General features: G+C 46.7%; 1 protein-coding gene across 8 annotated transcripts in view; it reads right to left on the bottom strand.

Annotated features, from left to right (window-relative positions):
* ALG9 (ALG9, alpha-1,2-mannosyltransferase) overlaps positions 1 to 16439 on the bottom strand; it is a 97631-nt gene that overhangs the window by 48040 nt on the left and 33152 nt on the right. For 5 of the 8 annotated variants that reach the window (XM_026068660.1, XM_026068662.1, XM_026068664.1 and 2 more), the window contains one exon: positions 12414 to 13726. The exons of 1 other annotated variant lie outside the window; for it this stretch is intronic. In XM_026068660.1, the coding sequence (XP_025924445.1) occupies positions 13603 to 13726 (124 nt within the window). In that variant the 3' untranslated portion in view covers positions 12414 to 13602. Of the gene's footprint in view, positions 1 to 12413; positions 13727 to 16439 lie in introns of those variants that run through there. 2 more of the 8 variants (XM_026068661.1, XM_026068668.1) reach the window with 2 other exon arrangements.

Genomic DNA, 16439 nt, shown 5'->3' with positions numbered 1-16439 from the left:
TCAGGGGGAGGGGGAGAGGGAAAAGGAGTGCTAGCTTAATATCCACCAGTCTAAGGTGGAACTGTCTTCATAACTCTTACCTTGGTTGAACTGAACACAGCAAAAGGCCAGAGGGACAAGCCACCCACTCTCCAGCATCACTGGTACTGAAAGAAAGAGGAGGCAGGGCTTTCCTGATGTCCCTGACACAGGCTGACCCTCAGCAGGGTGATGGTGTCTCACTTTTTATTGTGTCTAGTCTTTGCTTCATGGTGTTGCCTTGGAGGTGCAGGGGAATGCTAGGACTCCAGTGTCCTAGGGCTGCAGTGATACAGCACAAGACAACAGATAGGAAATTGGGGAGGGGGGTATTCCTGAAACCAGACCCTGGCTGCCTTTGTCCTGATAACGCTGAGGATGCAATTCAGACTCCACTGAAGTTAACAGGAGTTTTCTCACAGATTTTAGCAAAACCAAGATTTCACCCTGGGACTGAATAAATGATCCTGTGGCTTTCTTTTCCCAAATTCCAGCCTTTCTTGGAGCAGATGGCCTGAAACACACTCCATACACAGAACAGAAAATGAAAACATGACCTGGCAATCATTGGAAGGCTCCCACAACCTTGTCTTCTATGAACGCCCACATGTCATTGCTACACAAACAAGAGCTGCCAATGCGGGAGACTTTGGGGCAATATTCCAGCAAGAGAGGAGGAACAAATACCAAAACAAGAAAGCAACAGCGTTTTAACAGCTTGCCTGGAAGAGCAAATATTGACTGGTTGACTGGAAAAAGCCAGCTCATCCTCCTTGTTGCTGGGGGCGGTTCTGGCACAGAGGATGTGCCCTCACAATTTAGCAAGCACACTGGGCTTACTAAACAGTACATGGAACTTTTTTAGCAAAGAACATTGCTGGAAGGTGGTACTGGAGAGCTAATCTGCACGAGGGCTCTGTTCACAAACGCAGGCTCTAGGGAATAAACTAAAAACATACAAGGAACTGACGGGACGCCAAGGGTAAACAGGGCTGGGTACTCAGCACACTTTGCTGTTCTGAGTGAGATGGATGGTCATGAAGTTAGACCAGATGGCCAGAAATGTGAAGTTCTCTAGCAGATCAGGAAACTAAACCTAGCTCCTCATGAGGAGATGCTGAACATTGGACTACCCTCCTCTGTCAAGGAGTCCTTTCAAGAGGTTGATCTGCTCAGCTTTTGCCTGCACTGCATTAAGCTTCTTAAGGCACCAGCCTTCCTGAGCAGTATTTACTGTCCAAGCACATCAGCATTTCAAACAGCTGACAGAGAATTGGTCAAAGCAATTTAGGGCATGAAGACCAGGCACAAAAGCACATCAGCAGATTTCATCAGCCCACTGCTAAGTACAAAGTCCACAGAAATACATTTGTGAACTCACCAGCAAACTGTGCTAAAATTCACAGTCCTTCTCATGCACAGTCCTTCCCTAGTGTAAATGGAGCTCCTTACATTGTGACTGTCAGAGAGCAGAAGTAAAAAGAAGGCTGTTTGGGGTTGTAACACAGCTCTAGTGTCATCCAGCTCTCATAGACATCACAGCCACTCTCACATGAAAGCTCAGACACACACAAACTGCTATTCCTGTAAATCACTAGGCAGCAGGCATGTTAGACTGTTAACTGACATTTAGGCAGTCCCATTAACCCTGAGTCTGTTGGCTAGTGCCTTGCGATCTTTTCTTTTCATTTGTTTAGGAGAAAACCCCTCCCTGCCTGAATACCATGAAGTATGTCCTGCGGCTAAAATTCCAGGGTATTTTCATGTCGTCAAAAAAAAAAAAAAAAAAAACCCTACAGTGAGCAGTTCTGCCTTGTCCTCTACTTTCTCACACGATGTAGAAATCAGATCACCCATTTTTTCCCCTGCCTAAGGCACTACTGCTCCCTCTCACCTATGCAGCCAGAAAGGGGGATGGGGATTGCACCTACTCCTTCACAGTGACTCCCATCTCTAGGCTATTGCTGGGAAAGGCAAGCACAGCCTTGAATTCTGTACCAGGCCCGCCACGAGGACAACTATTTATTTTGGACTGCCAGAAACATAATATATTTGTCAGCAAATTCTGCAAGTCAAAGGACATGGAGCCTAATTGAAAGGAAGCAATTAATCATTAATTTTTCTTCCAGACATTGATTATCTGTCAATAAATGTCAATCCACTTAAGAAAATGAGATCCAGAAATAATCCCTATTATGCAGGGAAGTTTTCTAGGTTGCTTTAAGATTGGAGGAACTTGCCTTGCCAGAAGGTCCTCATTCTGCTTCTCATTTGTTGTGTGCAGTAGCAAAGGGACCAACAGCAATCCCCGGGCAGGAGAGAAGCGAAACTTCCAGTGTGGTGGGACAGCATCAAGAATTTCCCCACTCCCTCTTTCTTCAGCACCTCTATCTCCTGTCCTGTTTGATTTTACTATCAACAGTGTGTAGGTTTAAATGTCTGCAGAAATCTGGAGAATGCACCACAGACTCCTCAGGCTCTGCAGGGGGCTCTATCCCAGCTGGGCAGCAGTCCAACTTGCAAAGGAATTCAGCACACGCACACACATATGCTCAAAACTTTTCCACTGACTCCAGGATTTCAGGCAGGGCACTCTGTTTGCTTCCAGACCAGCACCCAGGATTTGGAGGTGAGAAGCTTGCAGCCATTGTGCATGCGACACACAGGCTGCTTTCAGACTGCCCAGCACAGCAGACGGCAGGGTGTTTACTCACCCTGACTGACAAAGGCAGATATTCATTCCTTTGATGAACCAAGAGAACTAAGTGACTGTTTGGTAGGATCACTTTCTCCAGTTGGGTCCTGTGCTCAGACACAAAAACACACAGACACACACGGTGCTCTGTGCATACAAACTGCGAAGCCAGCTGTGTTACACCCTGGGGGCTTCACAAACAGGTACTTAACAACCAAGGACCTCTACAGAAGCCACTTAAACAATGAAGAGGAACAGCTTGTTCCGGAAGGCTGAAGCACTGACCCTAATGCAGGAGATGACCCCAGGGAGGTAAAGAGAGCAGGGATATTCCCTCTCTCCAGTCAAGGGCACTCCCTGCAGTCCTCACAGATGGGCTGGTGCATACTCTTCACTCAGGTCTGGCTACCATAAAGCCACCTGAACCAACTAAACTAAACCTCCCTTGCTGCTATAGTGACAAGGGACACACAACTGCAGTCATGGATGGGGAGAACAGCAGTCAGCATCGCCACCACCTTCACAGTCCCACTCTGGCAGAAATGAGGGTGCAAATGACCTGCCTGCCCTGAGGTGCAGCGTGCTGCCCACCTGAGCAGGAATGGCACTCCAGGCTCTGTCTCCATACAGCACCAAGACCAAGCTCCTGCCTGAGCCTCTCCTAGAACATCTTGCACCCTCCTGTAATGTCTCCCTGGACCAGAGCATAAAGGCACTGGAGGGGGGCCTGAGAGAAGGCCATCAAAGCATAGGGGCAGGGAGAAGGATCTGGATGCTCTACTTTTTCATCTTTGGGAGAGAAAACACTCATGCATCAACCACTCACCTCTTCCCCTGCTCCCAGTAGGACCCCAGCAAGGTCAGCCCTACCATACAACTGTAAGGTTGCAATCCAGAAACCCAAGCTCTAACCTTCTGCAGAAAGCCCAATTGCTCCCCACTCCTTCCACAAGACACCCCTGGACTCTCAGCCCAGCTCTGAAGACCCGGTCCCTTGCCCACTTCCCGTGGAGCGCGATGCCCTCTCCTGGGGGCCTGAGGAAGTAGCTGGAGAAGGGTTTCCCAGTCCGAGTTGGATGAAACTCAGCAGGATTCCCATCAGGAACCCAGACCATTGGGGGCTGAAGGGAGGAATGAGGGCCTAAAACAGAGATTCCAAGACTCTCTTAGCTGTGATCCCTCTTCTGGGTATGAGCCCTACTTGTGTCAATCACAGGCTCCAAAACCAGACCAGCTTAACGGAAATGAGGAAGAACAAAGCTGTCACTGCTCCCAGTTTGCAAACTGCTGTCCCTATCTGTCAGAGCTGTAGGGGATGCCAGTCTGCAGAGGATGCTATATGAAAAGCAAGAAAAGCTGAAGGCTTCCAAAAATGCTTGGAAGCTGAGGGAAAATGAAAGTGCTTTCTGTGGGGCAGATCCTCCAAATCTTTCCCTCAAATGCCTCACTCAACATAATTTCCTCACACAAGCACATCTCTCTGCTCCACATGGTTCCAACCTCCTCCTTCCCTCTCATGCCTCTCCCACAGTCTCTGTACCTTATTCCTCCCTCACAATATATTCCTGACTGAAAAAAACACTATGAACTCCTCCTACTAGTGCTACACCATACACACATCCTCCCTTTGCTCTCTCTTTCACCTCTGCCTGTCCCCTTCGCCCTGCCACACCCTGGAATTCACCAGCACACCTGAGGAAGAGATTTATAGCCCTGCATCCGCTCTCTCCTTCTTCACAGCAGCCGTTAGTTTCTGCTCGGTACCTGACAGAACTGCCTTAGACCAGTGAGTTGTACGTATTTCCCTCAAATCTCACTAGCATCAGTTGCCGAGTGCTCTGAGCATCTCATCTCCTTAAAGAGACCACCCATCGTCCTCTGCATGGGGTTCCCTTGCCATAGAGGAGAGAAGCCTGCGAGTTCTCTGACCACCCCTCTGAGGAGGAGCTGTTTGCAGGGAAAGCAGATATGCAGGAAAGGGGCCCCAGCAAATAGGTGCATGTGTGGTCATCTGGAGACACGCAGCATTGTCTCCTTCCACTCACCTCCTTACTGCACTAGGGCCGCAGACACTGGTTCTAGCTGTCTGCGAAGCAAGCCGCAGGGTGTGGAGAGCAAGGCAACACGGTGAGCGCAGAGTTTGCAGTGCAGGGCCTACTGCCTGACCTGGTAGACAGACCTGTTTTGCCAGGCCTAGCTGAAAGAAACAGGAGTAACGCAGGGCTGCAAGGCAGCTGCCTAGAGAAAGAATAAAAAGTGCTGTTGAGATTTTAGCTCTCACCCCAGCCCCTCCCCACCCCACCCACAGCAAAATCCACTGTAGGGGAGCTGGCCATTTCTTTCATTGTTTTAAAAATACCTCCTTCATCCCTTCTCCAAACCTCCACCATGTCCTGACTATTCTGCACCTGTCAGAGTTTACACAGAGAACAACACAGGGTGCAGTCTGAGCAGCTTTTGGGTTTTTATGCACAGCAGAGCACTTACCTAACAAGCATAGATAATAAGAGGACTTAGGTTCTGACAGAAAGCTGCACCCAAGTACCTGGAGCAAATGCTGAGTGCACAAAATACAAGATCAGCTTCAAGGGGAGATAAAGCATCCTACAGCTAAAAGCACTTGCTCCAGACAACTGAAAGAGGCAGAGAGAGCAGCAGCACAGGCAGGCAGGAGGGGCAGGAGGGATCTGTGCTGGGTACAGATCTGGCATGGGGAGAAGACTACAGCTTCATTTGGATGGGACTGCTGACAGCCTTGGATGAGACAGCAGTCCTGTTAGGCAAGGTGTACTCACATGGTACAAGACTGTGCAGTCCAGAGGCCTCCAGCAAAACCTGGTGAAATTGGCATTTCCACCCACTTTTGGCGAGCCTTAGATCTGTCCCTCACCAAACAAGGCAGAGAAAGAAAGAGCAGTCATCCCCGTTTGACAGGGCATTGAGGTTTTCTCACAGTCATGTATGTTGGGGCTGGGTAGTACTTTAGCTGGATCACTGCAGTGACCACGGCAAGTGTTCAGCCCAGTTGCTTATTACTTGTGTTTTTCCATCCTCCTCCAAAATAGCTGGCATTTGCTACACCGCTGATATTGGAGCGGATGGCTCATTAGCACAGCCGGAACTTGGGAGGCTGGAACAGGGAGAAGGATGAGCTCAGGTGGGGAAGAAGCAACAACAGCAGCAGAGGCAGGCAGATTCTGGAGAAGCAAAGATCCCTTTTTCTTGCCAGCTTCCCTAGTGAAGAGCCAGAAAGAAAATAATGGATATTTATAAGCAAACCTGTCTCTAAGGCAGCAGTTTCCAAAGGCTAATAATAGGGTTTGGACTTGTTTATAGCGTGATTCAGACAGCATTGCATAAAGCTGCTGGAAAGCTCCTGCCTGTCCCCAGAGCATATTCCCAAGAAGTCGCGAGTTAGAGGAGGGCCTGTGTCCAGCTGCAGAGAGTTCATGCCAACAGGGCACCAACAGGTTCTCTCTCTCCGGCGGTGCAGTCAGAGCCACCAGGGATGCTGGAGCAAAGCAGGGCAGGCAAAATGAGTCTGAAAGCCTCCTCCCAAGGAAAGACAACAGCCCACTCCCTGTTCTGGAACAGCAAGGTAAGAAGCCAAGGAGTCTGTTAATCACATCTCTTGCTTTGACCCTTTGGTTTCTCATACCTGCAGAGGCACTGAGCTAAGTGCAGGGTACCATGGTGCAAGGCGGGCAGGGACCACACCTGCCTCCAAGATTTTGCAGCTGTGCAAAGACTGTCACAGATGTAGGAAGCTACCTGCTCCAAAAATCAAGGTAAAAAGCCAAGTCTCCAGATTGCCATTGCTATGCCTTGACCATTGGGCTGGGTTCAAACCAGACCTGCTAACAAGGGCAACCGCTTATGATTTCACCACAAAACCAACATTCAGTGACCCTGTTGTTATTTCTTGCTGACTCAGATACAACATGTTGAAACTGCAGCTTCCCTGGCCAAGTAGGAGGGGAAGATTAAAAACAGGAAGGCCAAAACAGCCTCCTCTTTGTATGGGGGAGAAAACAGGGCTGGGCTCTGCAGTACAGGGCAGCACCTGGACAGCATGTTCCGAAGCATAATAACTGCAGTTATCAGATCTCCACCCCACTCCTTGCCAGAGAGAGMGAGCTTTTCCAGCCAGCTCGTTTCAACGCAGGACAGAGGAAACTTCAGAGAACTCCTCTTTGCCCATTCCAGGCAGGACAAGCGCTACAACAATGCCATAGGGGACTATTAGAAACCAGAGAAGGCCAGAGCAGCTTTCTCTTTGTGTTGGGTAGAACACGGAGAAGCTTGCCCTGTTCTAGCAAAGGATGTTTGAAGCCTGTCTCGTGATTCACGTATAAACACTTACCCAGCAATTCACCTCCCCAGCAAGATTCATGGAGTTACAGGACACATGAGCGACAGTACTGGAAGAGAACCCAGGAGTCAGGACTCCCCTCCCTACCTCAAGCCACAAGCCTATGCGGTCTCCTGCAGCTTGGAACAAGATCCAGGCTCCTGGCTCTCTAGTCTTGCATCTAGTACACGTCTGGAAGAGAATCAGGGAGTCTCCGTTTCTGCATCCAGCCTCTTCACTAATTCCACAACCAAAGGCACCTCTGTCCTGTCCTGGCTGCAATGCTCCAATGCTACACAGCAGTTGCCCTCCAGATGAAGGTCTCCAGGGCAGGGATGCAGCAAAAGGACTGAATTGATCAAGAGTCCTGCTAGGTTATGATGCTCTCTCACACTGCACATCCAGCCTGACCTTTTTTGTGGCTTGGCAGACACAGTAGGAGTTTGCAAAGCAGACAGATGCCTCTCCAGACAAATGGATAGAGACATGTGCAGTTATTCACGGGGAGATGCACTGAATCTCAGTGGGGCTGGGACGAAGCTCAGGTTCTGATGGATGCTGAAGGAGAAAGAAATTCACAGCTCTTTTCCTCCAGCAGTGCCTGGAAAGCTAGAAGCTCAAATAAACAGAATTTCATTACCTACTCAGTCAATGCCTTTCATTGGGTGTGATGTGGACCTGAATTCTGAGGTTAGTACAAGTAGCAAGGAGAGAGCTTGGCCTCCACTGAGAAGAGCTGGCTAAGCATCAGGCTCACTAGAGACAAGGCAGGGGAATGGGGGAGAGGAAACCCACTTGACACTGATAATCCTTGTCTCAGGTATCAAACTTTGGTCAGGTATTTTCAAGAGATGAGCAGTCTGCTTTGGAAATATCCCCCTCAGGCCATGCAACATAGCCAATTAAGATGTTTCCCCAATCCTTTGGAGAGAAGAGCTTTCAAACAACAACTGAGCTCTGGAAAGACAGACTAGCTGCCAACACACCACAAATCTGTCCTAGAACAACTTGCTCCACGTGGATCTGCCAGCTGCACCTGAATGCTGACCTGTGGCACTCCCAGCTACACCAGGCTAAAGTCTTCCCACATTCCCAGCCTGCACACGGCCCTCAGCATTTTATCCACTGTTATTCCATTTCCAGGTCCCTGCCCCACATAACTCAACTCCTTTGCCCCCTCCTCTTCACACATACTTGTAAGAGAGTATACTAGTTCAAATATTTTTCCTACTGAAAGAAGTCAAAAACTTTGAACAGTAATAAACCCTGAGTCAAGGAAAATGAGCATCACCTCTGTGGAGACGCACCATTCTTTTTGTTTTCCTTTCAAAAACCAGCAAATTTGCATTGAACAATACTGAAAAATGCTTGAGTGCAGCAGTGCTGCTTTATCACATGTCCCTGAGTCCAAGCCTAGACCCTACGGGGAGCTGACCAGCCTACACATCCACCCACCTTTGGAGCAGCTTGTAGCTGAACCCCAGAAACAGGCAGAAAAAACAGGACCTTAAAAAACAGACCTTAAATCCTGCTGGAGTAGACAGGCAGAAAAAAAGTCATTTTGTGGAAATCATGACTTCCCTCAGCCTATCTCTGAGGGTGTCAATCTGTCTCATTGCTGGCATTTCCCCAGGGACTCTCCACCTTAGTGCTCTGTGTTGCAAAGACTGGATGAGCTCAGACAAGCTGGAATCCAGGCAGCGTGTGGGATAGAGCTCTTGGTGGCAGCCCTAGATGGGATATGAAACGCCAGGCTAAAAATGTGTGCCGATGCCTGACTTTACTGGGTCCCAGTACTTCACAGCAGCACTTTTCCAACCCTCAGTGTTCTCAGCCTCAGTTTACAAGTGGCGAATTACGTCCAGCAAAGAGGAGGTTAGTACTGTAACCCCTGCGCATTCTCCTACCATCCCCAACAAGACACCTGATMTTGTCACAGTTGTGATCACAAGGATGTGCCCAGCTCCGGTGCTGTCAAGAAAACAGCTTCTATCGGTGTGCCAGGCCAGACACTAGCAGCACTCTAAAAATCCATCTAGAAATTCTCTCCTTCAGAACCAGCCAGAATAATCTGATAGGCCCTTTCTCCAAAGAAGAGAAAAGACACCAAAGGTGGGAAAAATCAAACCAAGATTGCCTGCATGATCCTGACACGTGCTATTTGACAGGCCTGATCACAACACTCGTCCCTGACCAAGGCAACCCCAGGCAGCCTTGGGAATCCAACTGAGGCAGATTGACAATTTGCGGTTTGACCCTTTACCCACAGAGCTTGCAAACCACCAAACTTTATTTTTTAATAGAGGTCATAAATCAGCTATACCAAACCTGCCTCTTCACAATGAGATCATAAGTTTGCTTTATTTAGGGTCAAAGCAAAGATTAAAAAAAAAAAGAAAAATTCAGAGCGCCCCTCCCCCTGCCAAGCTTCAGAACAAAACCAGCAACGCAAACTACAAAATGCTTTAAAAATGTTTTGGACACAGCTCCACCTTTTGGCGCAAATCTCTTCACATCCACATCTGCATTCAGAAAGCAAGATCCTTCATCCAGAGAGACCTGAGCCTGGCAGGCAATTCTTGCAGTCTGTCCCACTCCCTGCCTGCAGGCCCCAAAACACATACTCCTTGGACTGCTCACTCCATCAAGTCTGTTTATTTACCAGTAATCGTCTCGTTATTGACTGCTATTTGCTTAAATGTCAGCACTGTGCGGAGTGCAATAGCCCTGACCAGTGAATTAAGAACAGATGAGGGGAGCCTTAGCCTTTCCCATCAGAAATATCACCTATAGTTCAGTCTTTGTGCTAAAAAAAAACCTATTAGAAGCAACTTCACTTTCTCATACCAGATGGTTTCACCTGGAATTGATGGATTGTCTCTGTGCTACATTCTGGCTGCCAGAGAACACTACCCAAGACGATGGTTCTGCTCTATCAGAGACTAAAGGAAAAGAGACCCAAGGGATTGTGGAGCGCTTTACCTGTTTCTATGAAGGCTCCTACTGTGCCAAAGACACTAGACAAGAAACAACCTGTAATCAGACTCCATGGGTGACCTTAGATGAGTTATGTTGGGTCAAGAACTTCACAGCACTTAAACACCTACCTTCCCACGGAAATCAGAGTTAAAATTTGATCTTCACTCACCATCTATAAAATGAGAATAACAATCCTTCCTTTCATTGCCTCATTTCTTTAGCCTGCAAATTCTCCAGGTGGCACGACTGACTCCACCTGTTTGTATGGGAAGCAGCAAAACAGAGCCCCTGCCTTGATTTGAACCTCTGGAATGCAAAGCTGGACCAGTGCCTGTAACTGCACCTGCATTTACCTCCAGGAACCAAACATTTGCTGACTTCCTCTGGAAAACATTGATAACTCCTAATTATTATCAAGTTATCAGTCTCCTACCATTCCCCCCCCCCCCTCAACACAGGAATCAAAATAGAGAGGGAGGTGGAGTAGCCACAGTCCTTTAAAACAGATATTTATTGTAATGTCTTTTCACAGTAAACATAAGGTTCAAGGCTAGGACAACACGGAACAGTCAGACAAACAGCACCAGAGAGAGGCGCAATTGGTTCTTTAACCATGATTATTTAATTTATAGTCATGGATGAGCAAGGGGAGTAGCAACAAGGAGGACAAGAGTTTTGATTCTGATTCACCACTGTAGAGGCCTGTTCAACACATGTAAACTTTCAGGAGAAGGAGAACCAGCTGGAGGAATATAGGGGAATACCATGAACACAGACACTGCAATGCTGATCTGCAATGTGACTCTGACCTTCCAGGCCAACTCACCCAAGACACCAGTTGCTTGGCTGAAATCCTTTAAGTGCTGTGTTTGGCTGTCACGAGGGGTGCACATAGTAAAATCCATCTCTCTGCAGAGGGTCAAGGCTTACACACTGCAGATGGTCCCTTCAAAGTCTGAATTCAGAAGAAGTATCAACTTTAAACTGTTCCTCCATAGTGGGGGTCAAAGGGAAGAGGACTGCATATTCCACACTCTAATCACCCAGACAACAGAAGTGAACTGTTCGCTCTTAACGTGTTTTGCACTGTATAAGATGCATTATCAACAGAGCTCAAGTCCATTAAAAAACCTCCTCCTTAATGAAATGCAGAGAGGAATCAGAACACTTGGCCTCCATTAAGCACAGCTTGTCTCCAGCCATTTGTCAGTTCTGAGGTTCCACACGCTTTTTTCTGACAGGTGATAGACACATCCTCTACTCTGCTGCAGACCACAATGGAGATATTTTCAATATCACCAGAGAAACATGATCAGGAAAATAGGGTTGTTGCAATGTTCAGAGTGCTGAGAGAAGCTAGGATGGAAACTGAGCCAACCCTGCATGCAGGGTGTCTTCTACCTACGGTAATAAGCTCCATAGGCAAGAAAGCATAAACAACAGGAAGAATAACACATTGGCTTAGTGTTTATGGCTCACCCAAGGCTTAAGTAAGACCTTAATGAGAGCTCTATCACCAAATCACAATATCCACAAACAGGCTGATAACAGTATTTGCTAGTTTCATATATCCAAAGTACATCAATCATTAGCACCTATTGACCTGGCTGGTAGAATCAACTGCAAATATAAGTTTCAGAAGTAGCAAGAGATCTGAGGTCAGCTTCACCATATGCTCATTCTTGCAAATCACTCTATGCACAGTGACTCCTCCTATTCCACAAGGAGACAAGGGAGTCAAAACCTGGGGATGCTGTGAGCAGTGGCTGTTCCTGGAGTCACAATCAGGGCTCAAGGGGCTGAAGAAAATTCAAGATTGTTTCACAGCTGCAGGAAACTATCCATCTCTCTGGTCTCCCAGTTCCATCTGGAAAATCATTTTGAAGCCAACACCAAGGAAAACCTCTTCAAGACACTCCTAGCTGGAGATCTGGTTGATTTATCAGAAAAAAACTTTGAAGTCAGCAGCATGGTTCAGCACCAGCTTCCTTGCCTTTTATCTTACTTAGGGAGGGATCTTAAAACAGAAGTGCAGCCACTGGTCATAGAGTCCATTTTGTTCCCCTTCTTTGGAATATTCCTAACGTTCCTCTTCTCTGTTCAGTGCCCCAAGGGGACCTAGCCACTCCCTACATTTCCAAGGCATCTCCTCTGATTCAAGCCATGCTTTGCTCCTCATCCAGCTCTTCCTGCTCTGACCCAATAGTGTCATGTTAAATCACAGCCTTGTTGGTCCAGCCTGCCCTTCCCATCCAGCTCAGCTGTTAACCTGCAGACCGGCCAAGAGATTTGCCTACCCTAGGATTCTGCACCCGGACCAGCAGACGTATCCCCAGGGGCACATGCTTTGCTGTTTGCATACAAACCTACCTGCTTCCTGATCCACCTGCTTTGGCACTCTGTCACTGCACATGCAGACCAATGTATTCACAGACATAAGAGTGGGGCATGGAGCTTGTGCAGCCTTTTTGCTAAGAAGGGAATTTCCTCTCAGCTCCATCTCATGCCATCCCATTCCCATGCAGTTCTCAAGGAGGTAGATGGAAAAAAAACCAAAAAAACCCTCTTCATCTGGCTTGCAACACAACATGTTTTAAAAATGGAGATAGAATTAAACACAGCATTGCTCTGGAGCATATTGGACCAATGGAACACATATACTCTCTACCTTGTAGATTTGGGAAACAGAATCATATGAAGAATAATTAACATTTTTTCTCCTCTTTAGATGTTTCTGGAAATCTTAGATGTTGTAGACAAAAATTCAAAGGATGTTATAACCATCTTGAAGGAATTATGAATAACATAAACAAAACCTCTGTGTTTCACAGTATCAAAGATAACAAAAATACTCCGATTTCATTAAAACAGATAATTGACACAATTCATAGGTTTGGGTTTTTTTCCAAAAGCACAAGTTTTTTCCTTGAAAGTGTCTCCCAGGCAGAGCAACCTTAGGATGTTTCTCCATGGCACAGACTACCTCGTTCCTTGAGATTCAGTGCATTTCACAGTTAATTGTCTCCCAGTGTTTTTTTTTTTCTGCCCTCCCCTTCTTTTCCTTTAATTTTTTTTTCTTAAATACTGTTATCTGAAAAAGTTCCCTAGGAGAAAGTGAGCACTACTTAGGCAGATGAGGACTATAGGGAGACTTAGTGAAAAACGGGTGGAGCTGGATTTTCCCAGTGCCAGACTGCAACCTGGAGCAGAACCTCACACTGTCATTCCTTGTTATTTTTCATTTTCCTCTTCTCTAGTGTAATAGATAATAACACAGGGAGCAGCGGGGATAATTTGTTCGTAGGTGGCTGCTGGATTTTCAAACTGTTTCTTACCAGTATGTTCTGTGTAGGCAGAGCAGAGACCCGACATCGAGAACTGAAAGCAGATGATTTACCCTTTTTACAGCTGGAAGCTTGCGGAGTGAAATCACTTCATGGGAAATCTTTATTAGTGAATCTTACAAGCACAATCTTTCAAAAAGGGAACTGAAGAAGCCTTAGGCAGCTGGTCCAGCAATGTCAATGGATGCTTTTGATTTTGTTCACCAGGTGTGTTGCTAGCCTCCCATTTTTTTCCTGATTTGCTTCAACCTCCGGGATTTCAGAATAGTATAGTTTGCGTACCACGTGTGCTGTTCTGACAGGAGAGGGATGTAGAATGCACGCAGCAGCTTTGAGGACCTGAAACCAAAAAGGAAAACAGATCGTCCTTGAAGCGCTCATTAGCTAATGTATTCAAAATGATAGAAATGAGGTTTTGAAAAAGATTTGGGTTGGTGTGCAAGTGATGTGGGGAATGACAATGGTACAGATACATAAAGCCCAGTCCATCTTCTCCTTGTCCATGGGACCAAAGCTGGTTTCTGCCAGTGTTACTAGCTTAAAAGCATCAGCCTGCTCAGTACTTCCAACACCATCTACTCCAGCAGGATTAAGGGGAAGAGAAGGGAGGAAGGTGTAATTATGGAAAGAAGCTTAGCTCCTGAATATCACGGTCCAAACAGCAAACAGTATAGTCCTGCGGGCCTGGCAGAGGACTTGGTATCATACAGATATGCACAGCTCCCTTGCCTTAGGACACACTATGAAGCTGGAAGATAACAAGGCTGCAGTTAGCTCCTGACATCTGTTTTCTGTTCAATCTGTCTGGCCTCCTCCTTCATGATGCCTGAAGTAGAGACAAACTTTGAGAGGCTCCAGGATTTCAGAATTTTGCTCTTCTGCTGAGGGTACTGAATTAAAGAGGGATGCACTGTTCTAAGACCTACAAGGCAATTTGTTGCAGGCTCTCGCCATTCACTCCACAGCCTCCTGGTGCTGGGAGCTGGTGTTTCACAGCATTTTGCTACAACTGCGCCAGCAGAGTACTCAAGCATGGAGGGCTTAATGGCTGTATCAAATTAGGACCTTTGTTTGGCTGCTGATTGCTGGAGCTGTGGTGGCTGAGTATATTTTAAATGCATGCATTCTTCTACTCAGCAAATTAATAGTAAAATCCAAGTTTAAATGTGAAGTGGAAAAATAAGATAATTTCCTCCATCATCAACACTGAACCCTGCTAGAAGCTATGAAATTTTGAGCAATTTCTTGAAATCAGGGCTGGGGCAAGAGTCTTGCCTTCTCAGCATTGAAGCTTAACTCTATGCCTTATCTCCTTAGGATCATCTTGTTCGTAAAGTATCAGCCTTGACAAACATAAGTCTAACTCCACCAACATAAAGCCTGGAAAAGCAGCAGCAGCACTCAAATCTGTGATTTGCAGCATGCCAAGTGGTCAGTGGTACATAGTGGTACAGTGGTACATAGATCCAGCATGTACTTGCTGGTCACTGTAATTCATGCAGCTATCCTGGTAACACAGCCAAGGTTCTGAACTTGCAATTCAAGTCTCTTTCAGAAGAAAGATGAATTGTGCTCTGTTTGCGTTTTGTAAGGCAGCAGTGGATATCTTTCAAAGATGCAGTTCAAAAAAACAATGGCAGGAACTGCCACAGCGAACCATGTCTCCCAGGAGGCTCCCAGGGTTCTCAGACAACCTCACTGTGGCCTGACTGAGAACAGCAAGCTCCTGATCTCCTGCAGCCTGGAATACAAAGATCCTCCAGGAAAAGGCCAGTGATTCCTACTTGAATTCCCACAGCACCACTCAATATCAGGGTCCTGTTATATGAGATGCCATACAAGCACAGACCAAGACATTCTTTGCTTGAAGAGTTCCCACTCTAGACAGACAAAGTGATGGGGAGGCAATATTATTCCCATACTGTAGAGGGGAAAATGAGGCAGCAAGTACTGTCTACCCTCAGAGAGGCCAAAGGAACCTGAACTCCCACAATTCGCAAGTCCCACTCTTAACTGTGAGACCCTGCCTCCGTTCAGTATCCAGCATCCTGTAAGCCTGCTTTTTGCCAAGCACTCAGATATATGCCAAGCACTTTAGGATATAAAATGCTGATTGCTTCACTTCCAAGAACAAAAAGCTCGGTAATAACATTTAGGCCCTTTACAAATTGTAAAGCACCCACCAAAGTTCCTAAATAAAAGAACCACTGGAAATGCTAGTTCTTTGTGAATTCCTGAGGTGCTGGAATTGGGAACATGTTCAAAGCAGAATCTCTTAGTAGCAAATAACTAGGTGGAAAATGGTAATTTTGGTGCATTCTGAACAAGGAATATTTTTTGCAGCTGTCACTTCCTTGTGCCTGGAAATTGGAGGTCAACCTCTCTCAAGTCTCTAAAAGCAAAAGCACCCCTTTGAAAAAGAGTGCTTGCATCTCCTCCTCCATCTCTTGTGGCTAACGAAAATCGTGTCATTGCTGGACTTATTCTGACATGTCCCCTTCTGAGCCTGATAGCCTACCAGTGCCTGAGCCAACAGTAACGATAGTTGGCACAAGCTTACAGGCGCACACCCAACACATGCATACACAGACATCTCACAGTTCTGAAGCTTGCTGCTCTCTGTGAATGGTTTAGTTTCATTTCATTTCCCTTGAGAAAAAAAGGAAAAGCAACTGCGTTCATGCTGCTTGCGATGCTGTTTAAAACAAGTAAAATGAAAAATAAGAGAGAGAATACCAGCTTAATGCTACACTGTAAGGAAGGGGCAAAAATTAGCACAATTCCCCAGAGTTCTTGGTTTGAGCAGAACAAGAACAGCTTGAGTTAAAATGAAATAAATTGCCGAATTTGCCTTGTGCAGTTTAGCTCAGGGACAGGGAGGAAGACAGCACCTAAAGCTGATGGCTGAGGTCCTGAGTATAGAGTCTGCCACACTGAAAATGCTTTCAGCCACTCAGTCCAGGCTTACAGGGGACAGCAGTGAGACAACAGCGCCGGTTCACATCCTCCCCTTGACCTGGATGCATCTACTTAATGACAGCCCGCCCAGGCC

Source organism: Apteryx rowi, unplaced genomic scaffold (assembly GCF_003343035.1).
Source record: "Apteryx rowi isolate R43461 unplaced genomic scaffold, aptRow1 scaffold_278, whole genome shotgun sequence".
NCBI classification, from domain to species: Eukaryota; Metazoa; Chordata; class Aves; order Apterygiformes; family Apterygidae; genus Apteryx; species Apteryx rowi.
The sequence above is the reverse complement of the archived record's forward strand: the minus strand, read 5'-3'. Positions and strand labels throughout refer to the sequence as shown.